At 36.4% G+C, this 13,497-nt stretch overlaps 1 protein-coding gene across 1 annotated transcript; it reads left to right on the forward strand.

Annotated features, from left to right (window-relative positions):
* The first annotated feature begins 7,955 nt into the window (after nucleotides 1-7,955).
* Gm21247 (predicted gene, 21247) lies at nucleotides 7,956-8,639 on the forward strand. Its single transcript, XM_017318872.1, has one exon. It carries the CDS (start codon nucleotides 7,956-7,958, stop codon nucleotides 8,637-8,639), a length of 684 nt encoding a protein of 227 aa, XP_017174361.1.
* The last annotated feature ends 4,858 nt before the right edge of the window (nucleotides 8,640-13,497 follow it).

Raw genomic sequence — 13,497 nt, forward strand, 5'->3', positions numbered from 1 at the left:
TCCCCTACAAATCAAACAGAAATATAATGTTAGTATAAAGATATAAAAATAGTAAATATTGCTGTCACTTCAGTAGGAAATTGTTGACCAGAAATACTAAAATAAATGTACAATTGGAATTTTTTTACTATACTTTTGAAGGGAAAACTATTGAAATCTGGATATCCATAGAGTTCCCTGTTTAGAACATTATCCTGACAGCATATAGCCCAGAACTGGTAAGAAGCAAGGCTTGGAGAATCACAGGAGTTGCCTTGACCAGACTTTAGAGATGGCAGCAAATAACTGTAAGTATCACCTGTTATTTTAGACTGAGGAAGTGCAATTGATGATGACATGTTCCAATATAATAATAGAAAAACAAACAAACAAAAAAACTAGTATTTCTGCTTTAGATCTTGGCAGGGCCATTCTAGCCCCATCGTTTGACAAAAGCACAGCACACCTCAGAAAATTGTTTTGATGACATCAACAATTGTCAGACTTAAAATCTATTGATGTGCTTCAAACTTCTCTCATCTTCTGGGGTTATACATGGTGGTATTTATGAGACCTCTAAATGATCCCTAGGAATAGGAGCATAGTGTGTAGAGTTGGGAGAGGATATATAGACTGGAGAGATAAAATGGGAAGCATGGTGATCCTTGGATTGCCTGTGCCATATACCTTTGCAGTTGTGGTAATAGATTCAGTGCAGATTGACACTATGAGCACTACCCTAGCACACAGTACAGTGCTTTCTTTTCTTTTTCCGGGCTTTTGCCTGTGACAGGGAATGTAGCTTGGATACTACTGGGTATTGTGTGGAAGATAACAATCATTGGATCAGTTCAAAGCTTTGGGAGCTGCCAGTTAATAGGCTAAGCTTCAGACTACATCCTACCAATGGATAAATAGGGTCCAGTCTAGATGAATTTCTGGATCCCCAGGATACATTAATAGCATGCAGTATTCTAGAGTAGTATCCAGCTTAATGATACTTCTGTTGCTCTTGTGTCTTTCCCTCTTCTGTATCCCCCAAGTTCATTCTGCTTTCTTGGCATGACTCACAAATGAGCCTTTGTGTATTATCCTGTGGTATATGAGAGGAGTTGTCTGAATAGAGATGAAATATTGAGTCATGGCAAACACAACTGTGGAAATGGAAACCATCCAGGGGCAAATTTTGTAAAATTAACATAGTCTGTGAAAGAAAAATGCTTTTGCTTTCAGAAGGAGAGTGAATGGAGTTTTTTACTAAGCTGGAAGGGGGCTAATAAAGACCCTTTTTAACTGGAGAATTTAATAAGAATTAACCAAAACCCAGGTGCAATTATTCTTACAGGAGTGAACTGGATAGATGGGTAGAGTTTGGCTAGTATAAGATACTTGATTTAATGACTTTTGAGGTCCTTTTTCGAAATCATGATCAATAAATTCTGCCCTCTGTGACATATCTACTATATTTGTTTGAAAGATGAATAAACTAGGATACATAGATATAGCTTTATAGTATAGTTCTTGAACTTTCATGATGTGACAATTAAATCTGTATGATCAAGACATATTTAGAGCTCTGCATTAGGCACACATAATCTATAGCTCCTGGGGACATACACGCAAATGAACAAAAATGACTTTATAGTGTTTCTTGTTTTCAGAATGGAATACATTTTATAAATAATCTAAAAGCAATAGGTTCAGTTTCTATGTTCTTAGAGACATAACCTTAAAGACCCTAAAAACTCTAAAAAATAAAAAAGAAAAAAGAAGAGAAAAGTAAATAAACTTGAAGCTTTAAATAAACAATAAAAACCCTAAAACAAACAAACAAACAAACAAACAAAAACATAAAATTTTTGAAAAAATAAAACTAAAAGAACCTAAAACCCTAAAGAAAAACAAACAAACAAACAAAATCAACAAAAAAATTCTAGATCTCTACAAAGACCAAAAAAAACATAAAATAATTACCACAAACAAACAAACAAGGAAAGAACAATAGCCACACTAAGCCTTAAAAAAAAAATCTTGCCAAATACACTGAGAACAACCCTAAAATCATTTAAAAACCGTAAAAAAAAAACCCTAAAACAATAAAGCAAAACCTAAAACCCTAAAAAACCCTAAAATTATTAAACAAACACTAAATGACCCAAAAAAGCTATTTTTTAAATTCTTAATTAACATTTTTAAAACCCTAAAATTCTATAAATAAGAAAACACAAGAACTCTAAAAAGACCCTAAAAAAATTATAAAACCCTAAAAAAAAAAATCCAAAAACTCTACAAGTCTAGATCCCTAATGAGACAATAAAAAAGCAATTAAAAAAAAAAAAGAAAATGAAAAGATACAAAACCACCACCCCAACAACTACAAATTCTTCTGCCTTAAAAAATCGCCAAAAACACTGGAAAAGAAAATCATTTTCCAAACCTTATTAAAAAAAATGCTTAAAACAATTTTTAAAAATTCCTTAATTAAATTAAAACAAAACAAAACTAAAAAATAAAGAAATACCCTAAAATACTTTTTTTTTCTTATAAAAGAAAACATTTATTTGGGGGCTTGCTCACAGTTTGAAAGGGTTAGTCCATTATCATCATGGTGGGAAGCAGACAGGCATGGTGGCAGAGAGGTAGCTGAGAGCTTCGAATCCTGATCTGAAAGCAGCCAGGAGAGAGAGTGAGGGGGAGAGACAGAGAGAGACAGAGAGAGAGAGAGACAGACAGAGAGAGAGAGAGAGAGAGAGAGAGAGAGACAGAGACAGAGACAGAGACAGAGACAGAGAGAGACAGAGAGAAACAGAGACAGAGACAGAGACAGAGACATAGTTTCAAAGTCCTGGTATGGACTTTGAAACCTTAAAGATCACTCCTTACTAGGAGTGATCACACCTGCTCCAACAAGGCCACAACTCCTAATCCTTCCCAAACACTTCCATTAACCAGGGAATCAAGCAGTCAAGCATATAAGCCTAAGTGAGGTTGTCTTATTCAGAACAAGACACTCATTAAACCTTGTAACAAAGCCAAGTTGAAAAGCAGTACTGTACAAGTGTTATGAGAAAAGTTGCTGGGACCAGGCTTACATTGCAATGCAGTGACCTGGCAACTCACTCAACAACAGTAAAAAGACCCACAAGAACTGTAAAACCCTAAAAAAAGTTCCTTTAAAAAGTTCTAAAAACACATCAAAACTCTGAAACTCAAAATAAAATCCTTGAAAACCCGCTTAAAAAAGCAAAACAAAAAAACAAACATACAAACAAACAAACAACAACAAAAAAAACCTACAATACCCTGAAATCCTAAGTAAAATCCTGAGACTATAAAATCAATCCTACCCTCCCCCAAAATACCTACAAAACCCTGAAACATTAACTAAAATCCTAAGATAAAAAAATAACCCTAAGCCTATATAAAAAAGCAAACACACACACAAGAAAACAAAAAACCCTTACAAAATCCTAAAACCCTATAAAACACTAAAAGTATAAAAAGAAACAAAAACAAAACAAAACACAACAAAAAGAAGAACAAAATCACACAAAAAACTACAATTATCCTAAAATTATTTATAAACACTAAAAAGCCCTAAAACCCTGAAATACCTTAAATAAATAAATAAATAAATGAATAAATAAATAAATAAATAAAATAAAAATAAACCTCAACCCTACCCAAAACAAACAAACAAACAAACAAACAAAAAACTTATAAGGACAAAAAACCTACCAAATTTAAAACCATTAAAACCCCAAAACTCTAAATAACACAAAGGGCTTTACCCTCCCGCACACCCCCCCCCTCTAAAAAAAAAAAAAAACCTGAAAACTGTAAAATACTAAAAAGCCCGAAAAAAGCCCAAAACATTAGAAAAAGTAAATCAAAAGAAAAAAAAATCTAGAATCTTTAAACAAATACTGAAATAGTCCTAAAATACAAAAAAAAAAAAAAAAAGAAAAAAGAAAAAAAAAGAAAAAGAAGAGAAAAATAAAATTCTGAAAACACACCTATTAGCTAGGCAGTCATTCAACTTACAGAGTTTAGCCTGCTTCTGAGTGCTGGTATTAAAGGGGAATAAAACTATACTTGACTCCTTTTTGTTTGTATAATTGTTTTCTAAAATTTTTTTTTTCTCTGTGGGTAAGTATATGTGTGTGTGCGTGTGTGTGTGTCTGTGTGTGTGTGTGTTGTCCAAAGAGGTCATCAGATCTTCTAGAACTAGAATTGCAGGTGGTTGTGAACAACCATGTGGGTGTTAGAAATTGAACCCTGGTCCTGTGCAAAAGCAATCAGTGGGCCTAAGCAGTGAGCTATCTCCTCAGTCCTTTCTGCTTGCTCTAATCTCTACTTCACTATTCATCTTGCCTAAATATGTCTTTATTCCTACTTCTTCTGTCTGTTTTTATGTGATGAATTCTTGTTTGCTTTTCTCTTGTTTCTCCAATTACAGCACCAAGATTCTTCATTTCCTTTTGTTTTGGAAGATTCTCAAGGAATCTTAAATCCAGACTTTAGGGCAGTTATTTAAAATTCACACCTGGGGATTAATCTTCAGAAAATTATTTTTGGGAAAAACATGTGATTATTTCAACATCTATAGTAGTGTGGGGGCATTATTCTCCCTACGTCATGTACACTTAAGATCTTTAGATACCTCCTTCCCTGTGATAGCCTTGCAGCTCACTGAGTGACATGTGCATTTGATGATAAATGATACACAAACTTTGAAGCACCTTACCATATCCTGTCACCCATATCATGTTCAACATAGCAAGAACCACAAGTGAGTTGAAAAATACAAATACATTTTTTAGTGTCTTGAAGCTAAAATCCCCAAATTAATCAAAATATTATTTGGACTCTGTTACTTTATACCAGTGTTTTTTTTAAGTGTACAAGTCGCAGGCCTTTTCTGTGACCCTTTGCACAGGTTTACAGTGTCCTTTTACCATCTTCATCCTCCCCACTATCCTCCATTGCTATCAGATCTCCCCCCTCCTGCTGCGCTTACTCTTCCAAAATACCTCCTATTTTTTAATGTCCCTTATTAAATTTATATTTTTACAATAGTCATTTTGAGTTTTACTTGTCTAACCTAATATATAGTATTTAACCATTCCATCCATTTTTTTGAAAACAAAGCGCTGCACTAATACACATAGATGAGAAATATATTTCTCTCTCTCTCTCTCTCTCTCTCTCTCTCTCTCTATCTCTCTCTCTCTCCTTCTGTCTCTCATTTTTAAGGCATTCATCCAGTAGTTGACATCTTAAATCACTCCATAGCATGTATGTTTCATACAGTGAGGCAATCAATATTGATGATATGGATATGTAGTGGTCCTTCTTAGATTTTTTTTTTTTGTGAACTTAAATCAACCTGGGAAGATAGAATCTCAGATAAAGATCCTCCATCACATTGGCCTGTTGCCACACCTTAAGGAATGATTTTTTTTTTGATGACTGTTGTTGAAGGATCTAGCTCTCTATGGATAGTGTCATATCCTATGAAGATGATGTACAGGGTACGGTGGGGACCGTGGAAGGTACTGAAAAGGATTTTTTTTGAAGAACTGAAGATCTATGTGCCATGAACAATTAAAGTGTCCTCTAATTTGTAAGTAAATTTTATACATACCTGTGTCCAGTATTCTGTCTACACATATTTCAAAACTAAAATTACCTCATCTATTTCATCCTGTTTTACTGCATTTAATCTATGAAATTACTTATAATCAGAAGTGCTGGTAAATTTTAAAAACCTTTAAAATATGACTGGGAGATATCAGGTTTTTTTTTTTTTAATTTTATCACAACTTTGTAAGCATGCCCAAGATCTATGTTGTCCTCTTACTTTCCAAAGAATCCATAATTCATGATTGCCATTGGTTTCAATACATGTCATTTAACCCTGTCAAATTCCAGGTTTGTTTGCATAAAAATAGTCCTCCTCTAACTGTGGGTTTTCATAAAGTGAAAATTGGTGTGCTATCCAGTGTGCTGCCTCAAAGAATCTGGCAATATTTATGATAAGAAGCACAGCTTAAAAATAACCAAGGGAAAGGTTGGAACATGAAAAATAACCACCATGGATGTTGTCAAGGCAGAAACCGAAGACTTTCTCAGAACGAAAATAAAAACAAAAATGAAACAAAACAAAACACAAACCAAACAAATAAATAAAAATTCAACAACCAAACAATAAAAACCATGCAAGGGTGTAATTCTTTGGCAGAATATTACTCAGATCATCAGGCCTTTCAGTTGGGATTTCATTTACTATTTCTAGGAGGCCATATGAAAAGGTAAATTCGAGATGCTGAATGTTTCTGAGTGTAACTAGGGAAGGAACCAGCCTGAGAGGGGTTCTATGATGTAAGCTGAACTAGGGTGATGTCACAGAGCACTGGCTGGAGGTTGCGCATCTATTCCACTTGGAGGCGCTAGAATCCATTCAAGGTGAGTTCACTATCTTCACAGTGGTGTGTCAAAGCCAGGTCATTTTTTCCCACAGGCTTTTGGTGCCTGGTCTGTATCAGGAGATCTTGACGACTAGGATATTTTTCTATGGGTAAGTACATTTATGAAGTAATTGGGACCCTCATAGCTACAGAAAGCTAAAAATTTTCTCTACTACAGTGAGTTACTGTACATTCTACTTTCCCCATGTTTATTAGCAAGGGAGATGAATGGTCTAGGTTAGTTTATCTCCTGAATTTATTATCCTTGCTAACCATATCTAGATCACAATTCCACTAAAATGCCAAAGCTCCTGTTTGTCCATGTGCATGTTAGAAGTTATTAGTTCTAAAAGGCTGATATTGCCTCGACTTTTTGAGTTGTTCTTGAAATCAGTGATGCAATGGCTTCATCGAATAATTCTGAAGCTGGGTCAGGAGAAACAATAAAGAAGGACAGTGGTGTGCTGTGTCCCTGGGAAGATATTTGTGAATGCAAGAACTTAGCTCAGAGCTTACGCGTACAAGAGAATCATGGTGACCCCTCTGGCCTTTTTTTTTTTTTTTCTCTTCTTCTTGATCATTGGGGGTAATTGTCATAGCACCACCTAAGTTGACATAGAAATTCAAGGAGAGGATCCTCATCAGAGACAAATTTACTCAGGTCTGAAGAAATAAATGTTGATCTGAGTATGTTATTCTGAGCTCTAGAGAATTACTTGTTAATTACACTATTTTTATTTCCTTGTTTCCCTTGTTTCTTTGTTTCTTTGTTTGTTTGTTTGCTTGCTTGGTTAATTTTATTTGAGTTTCTGTATGTTTAGATTTGGCTGTCAGGAAACTCACTGTGTAGACCAGACTAGTCTTTCTCTCACTAAGGTCTGCCTCACTCTGCCTCTTGAGTACTATGATTAAAGTTATGGGTCACTACCACTTCCTATTAACTTCTCCATTTGATTGTTTGTTTTGTTATTTTTTGTTTGAATTTCTCTTTTGTTTGTTTTTCGTTTGATTTTCGTTTGTTTTCTTTTACTTGATGTTGTTGTTGTTGTTGTTGTTGAGACAGGGTTCCTCTCTATAGCACTGACTGCCCTGGAACTCACTTTGTAGACCAGGCTGGTCTCTAATTTAGAAATCTGCCTGTCCTTGCCTTCTGAGTTCTGGGATTAAATGTGTGTACCACCATGGCTGACTTATTAACTTCTTATTTTTATAAAATTAATTTTAGGAGCTCAAAACTGTTTAGCACAATCTTCTTCACCTGCTCAGAAGTTCTCTTAGAGAAGAGTCTTGGTCCAGCATTCACTCCCAACCCATAACCATTGCCCATCAGGAATTCATATATATGACAGAGGCAACAGCATTGCGTCTGGTTTAAACGGGCAAGATCTTCAGTCCCAGGCAATGAGCAAGTATGATATTTGAAGGGAATGGAAGCCACAAGACAGTGTGATCTACCACAACAGGTCTACAGCCAGGTAGAAGACAATACATCTGAAGAGTCTGAGCATGACATCACTCAAGAAGAAGAGTAGGAGGAAGCCTTCTTCCCAGGCCCTGGGGAATATTGTTGGCTGCAGAATTTCTCACGGGTGGAAGGAAGGTAATGAGCCTGTCACCCATTGGAAGGCCATCATTCTAGGTCAACTGCCAACAAACCCTTCTCTTTATTTGGTGAAGTATGACGGAATTGACAGTGTCTACGGACAGGAGCTCCACAGCGATGAGAGGATTTTAAATCTTAAGGTCTTGCCTCACAAAGTAGTTTTTCCTCAGGTGAGGGATGTCCACCTCGCAGGCGCACTGGTTGGCAGAGAGGTACAACACAAATTTGAGGGGAAAGATGGCTCTGAGGACAACTGGAGTGGGATGGTGCTAGCCCAGGTGCCATTCTTACAGGACTATTTTTACATTTCCTACAAGAAGGATCCGGTCCTCTACGTCTATCAGCTCCTGGATGACTACAAGGAAGGTAACCTCCACATCATTCCAGAGACCCCTCTGGCTGAGGCGAGATCAGGTGATGACAATGACTTCTTAATAGGTTCCTGGGTGCAGTACACCAGAGATGATGGATCCAAAAAGTTTAGAAAGGTTGTTTACAAAGTTCTAGCCAATCCTACTGTGTACTTTATCAAATTTCTCGGTGACCTCCATATCTATGTCTATACTCTGGTGTCAAATATCACTTAAATTGAAAAAAAATCACAAAGTACAGAAATGTAAACTTATAAGATTGAAAAAAAAATGTTTGTTTTCCTGTGTTGGGTACCTATGGGTCTTTGACAACCTCAGTATCTTTGTCAATAAAATTTGTTTTGTTCTAAAAATTAATACGTGTGACATGACATGCTTTTAGTGAACACTTTGTTGGAAGAGATGGACTATGGTAGAAAGAACATCAAAGGAAGATGAAAGTTGCAACGCAGGCTGTGAACAGTGCATACATCTAATATCACACAGGCTAAAATGGACAGGACTTAGATTCTGTGGTCTGCATAGTGAGCAAAGAATTGGAGATATGACTTAGAGGAGCAGGGATGGCAGCAAAAAATGGATTTTTAGGAAGAAGCAGAGAAAGACAGGACATAGATAGAATCTCTGGTATGAAGTCTGAGGGAGAAACAACAAGTTGGGGAAAAAGTGATAGATAAAAGGAATGTGGCCTTGTTACACAAAGTGCAACCCAGAAAACTGATCCAAAGAGATTCAGAAATCAGACAAAATAAGGTTTCATTTGAATAATGAAACCAAATGAAACTTGTCTCTCATTTTAAGATTTATTATCTTTATTTATATGGGTGGGAGTAGGGCATGAGCTTGAGAGTATAGGTGACCACAGAGATATGAGTTGTCAGATCCCATGGAGCTGGCATTAAAGCTGACTGTTAACCATTGGATATGAATTCAAGAAAACAAATCCATTTTTTTTTGCAGTACAGTAGTGCTCTTGACAACATGGTCATCTATTCCCATTAAGATATCTTTTTAAGAAATCCAATATTAACATGCAGAAAAGAGACCAGGTAGAAGTTAAGAAAGATTAAATTGATGGTGACCTTTAAAAACAATAAAGGACACACAAAGGACTAGAGGACACTGAGGGACAAATGAATTCTAAGATGAAGTTCTCAAAATGTGAAGCAGAAGACCCAGGAAGAATAGAAATTTTGTGCAAATAGTTAAAATTGGGCATATCCACATTAGGTTCTTTGGTTTCTTAACAAATAGCCAGCTGATCAGATCAAAGAGTAATTTAAAAGAGAAAATGAATAAACTGTGAGATAATATATGGTGGGGCGTGGATCCTGAGTTCTTTCCCTGTGCAATCTTTGCCTGGGATGAATCCTGTGATCTTTTGGAGGTCTCTGTTGAGTGCCCCAGATGACCATCAAAAAGCTCACCACTGGCCTGTTCCCCTGGCTCTCCTCCAAACATCTGACTCCCAACATACCTATGTACCATTTCAGCCTGTCTATTCCCTGGAAATTCCTGTCTCAAATTTATGTGTGACCTCCTTCTCATAAAACAGTGAAGGTGTACTCAATGGATATGTGCTGATCTCTTTTCTATGCCAGTTCTCATGGGTTTCAAACTCTATGAGGTTGCCCAATATGTTGGTCACTACTCCTGAGTAGCCCCTGTGCTTCATGGGGGTCTTAATGGGTCCCATATGCACTCTGAGTGTTTCTTTTGTTTGTTTGTTTGGTTGGTTTTATTGTTGTTGTAGGTTTTTTGTTTGTTTTTGTTTTGTTTGTTTGTTTTTGTATTGTTTTTTGTTTTTGTTTTTAGTCAGGCTTGTCATGGACTCAATCATTTGTGTTTTTTCTCTAGAATAAGTTTGAATGCCAAATGACTTGAAAATACTCTTTATTGTTGATTAATTTTGATATCTGGGAGAGTTTCTATGCTAGCTGGATGTCTTAATTAGGGTTTCAATGCTGTGAAAAACCACTATGACTAAGACAACTCATTAGAGACATTTCATTAGGGCTTTTCAACATTTCATTGCAGTTTCAGAGGTTCAGTCCACTATCATCAAGGAAGTGAACATGCAAGTGTCTGGGCATATGTAGTGGTGGAGAGGAAGCTTAGAGTCTTCTGCATGCAGGGATGTTGTCTTCCACACTGAGCAGAGCTTTAAAGCCTCACAGTGATATGCTTCCTCCAAAAAGGCCACACCCACTCCTACAAGGCCACACCTCCTCATAGGCCAACTACATTCAGAGTGCCATACTGGTTTCATAGCAACTTGAAAAGATCTAGAGTCTTGCAAGAGGAGGAGCCTCAGTTGAGAAAATGCCTCATTAAGATCAAGCTTTTAGGAATTTTCTTAATTGGTGGGAGAAGACCCAGTTCATTATGGGTGGGGACACCCTTGTGGTGGTAGTCTTGTGCTCCTTATGGAAGCAAGACTTAAGGAGCATGTCAATAAGCATCACCACTCCATGGCCTATGCATGAGCTTCTGGCTCCAGGAACCTGTGTTGTTTCAGTTTCTTTCCAAACTACTTTGATGATGAACAGCAATGTGGAATATAAGCTGAATAAAACTTTTGCTATTGAATTAGCTCTTTGGACATGGTATGTTCTTACAACAATAGAAACCTTAAGTAAGACAATTTCTTAGAGGAACAAAATATCTAATACTACCACTGTCACTTATCCTATAAGGACAAATAATGTGTAGATATTTTATTTTAATTTAAAGGTAAGATATTCTCATGTATATAATGACATGCAATTGTTCTAGTTTGCTTCTTTCTCACACTGAAGAATACTAACATCAAACATAACTTGGGAATATAAGGGTTATTAGCTTACATGTTACAGACTATTACCAAGGAAGGCAAAACAGGAACTTGAAGCATTACCAGGAAAGAGTGCTTATTGCTAGACCCTATCTTAGTCATTGTTCTATTGCTGTGAAGAGACATCATGGATAAAACAACTATTATGAAACAAAGCATTAACTGGGGGCTTGATTACACTTACAGAAGTTTAGTCAAACATCAAGTCAGTGACCGCAGCACTGGAGCAATAGAGAACTATTGATCCTTAGACAGAAACAGATATTCTGCCATTACATTGGTTTCTTGAAAACTCAAAGACCACTCTTATTGACACAACCACTTCCTCCAATGAAGCCACATCTTCTCTCATTCCTTCTAATCCTTAAACACACTGCCAATCCCTGGTGACTAAATATCCATATATATGAATCTATAGGGTATATTCTTATTCAAACCACCAAAAATCATGTGGCTTGATCGAATATTTTATTTTAAATACAGAGTAAAAGCTTTCCTTTTATAAATGACTACTGATGAGCTTACCCACAGTTGCCTACCCTCACACATCGACCATCAATGAAGAAAATGTCCCATAGACTTACCCAAAAACCAAGTGAATAGAGACAATTCTTCAATTGTTCTCTCTCCTAAGGTGACGCTAGATTGTCAAGTTGGAGATAAATAAAATCCCAGCACATTAAGGTTTATCCTGCTCCATAACCCACACAAACATTACTCATCACAATCTCCTCATTCTGCCTAGGTGTAGACCCACTTCCCTCCATGGCAGAAGTGAAGGGTAAGTACCTCCAACAGCAAGAATACTCAATAATAGGTGACAAGTAGTGAATATGCCTTATAGCCTCACAACACCTACATTCTAATTTGTGTTATACTTTCTGGGAGACACCCCAGTCTGTCCAACTTCCTGCCAACTCAGCTTTGACCAGAAAAATTCTCATCAAGAAATCCAATGACTTTTAATTGATTTCTTTCTCCTGAGGGAATGGAGTGTAACCCCTTCATGGATGTATTGGTGTCTGATTCATAAGTAATAAAACCCACTACTATTAACAGCTAAATCACAGGTGCTATGACAAATAACAACTCACATGAGAAGCATCACATTTGGTTAAGCCTTTTCAGAAGTTTTATTGGAGTTTGATTTATATACTAAATAAATCCATTGATTTATTTATTTTTAAGTGTGTAATTTAATGATTCTAAACACATTTCACCACTGTCATTTTTCACTCATTTTCTGGTACTTCATATGATATTGAAATCTACTAAAATACAATAGTGAATCAGAAGAAAGACCAGTGGTGTGGGTAGCAGCAAAGTTCTTGAGTCTCAAAGACAACAGATACCATGGCTGAATATTCCAACTACAACATCTAGGTAACATTGGTTCTACACTTAGCATGCCGTTTCTAGAAAAAAAAATTAAAGAATTAAGCAATGTTTCCTCTGAACCTGACATGTTACTATCACAAATGAAAGAAGGATCCATGATCACATGAATATGAAAGGGGCATGAAGCAGCACAATTGTTCAAATTATTGGCAGCTAGTCAGCATTAACACAAGAAGGGACCAAAGACAATAAACAGTTTTGAAGACATGTCCAAATGACCGCGTTCATTTACAAGTTTCTTACCCATTCCTTGTATATCCATTGATTGATTAACTCATTGATTAAAGCCCTCAGGTTCCAATCACTTTTCAGAGTGCATATTGTACTACCTATGAACATTGTACTGTGGACCAAAGCCTTCATCAAAGACCCATGACTGACATTTCAAAACAATTTAACCACAGAATTCTTTATTTGAAACAAAGTGATAGGATCCATCTATCTCTTCAAGGATATCTCTGTTTTGTTCAAAAAGGAGAAAAATGCAATCCAAGTTCAGGATCTTGATTCCTTATCCATGCATCTTAAACCCATAGGGGCTAGCCAGAATGTAAGGTCAGAAGTCTAAACTTCACCTATACTACAACTAACTCTGAAGATATCTAGCAATCTCCAGTTCCTTTCTGGTACTTACATACACCAAGTCTGCATTAAGGAATATGGTCTAGTGTGAGATAGTGCCAGCAGTTAATTGCAAAATCCCACTATGAGTTGAGTTGTATATATACTGAGACATCTGTAATATAGACACACATGCATATTCACAAATACTCACAGAAAGAGGCAAGAAGTAGCGGAGCTGAAACTTAGAAATCCTCAAGGAAGAGAATGAAAATCTTGTAA

Source organism: Mus musculus, chromosome Y, assembly GCF_000001635.26.
Source record: "Mus musculus strain C57BL/6J chromosome Y, GRCm38.p6 C57BL/6J".
Lineage (NCBI taxonomy): Eukaryota > Metazoa > Chordata > Mammalia > Rodentia > Muridae > Mus > Mus musculus.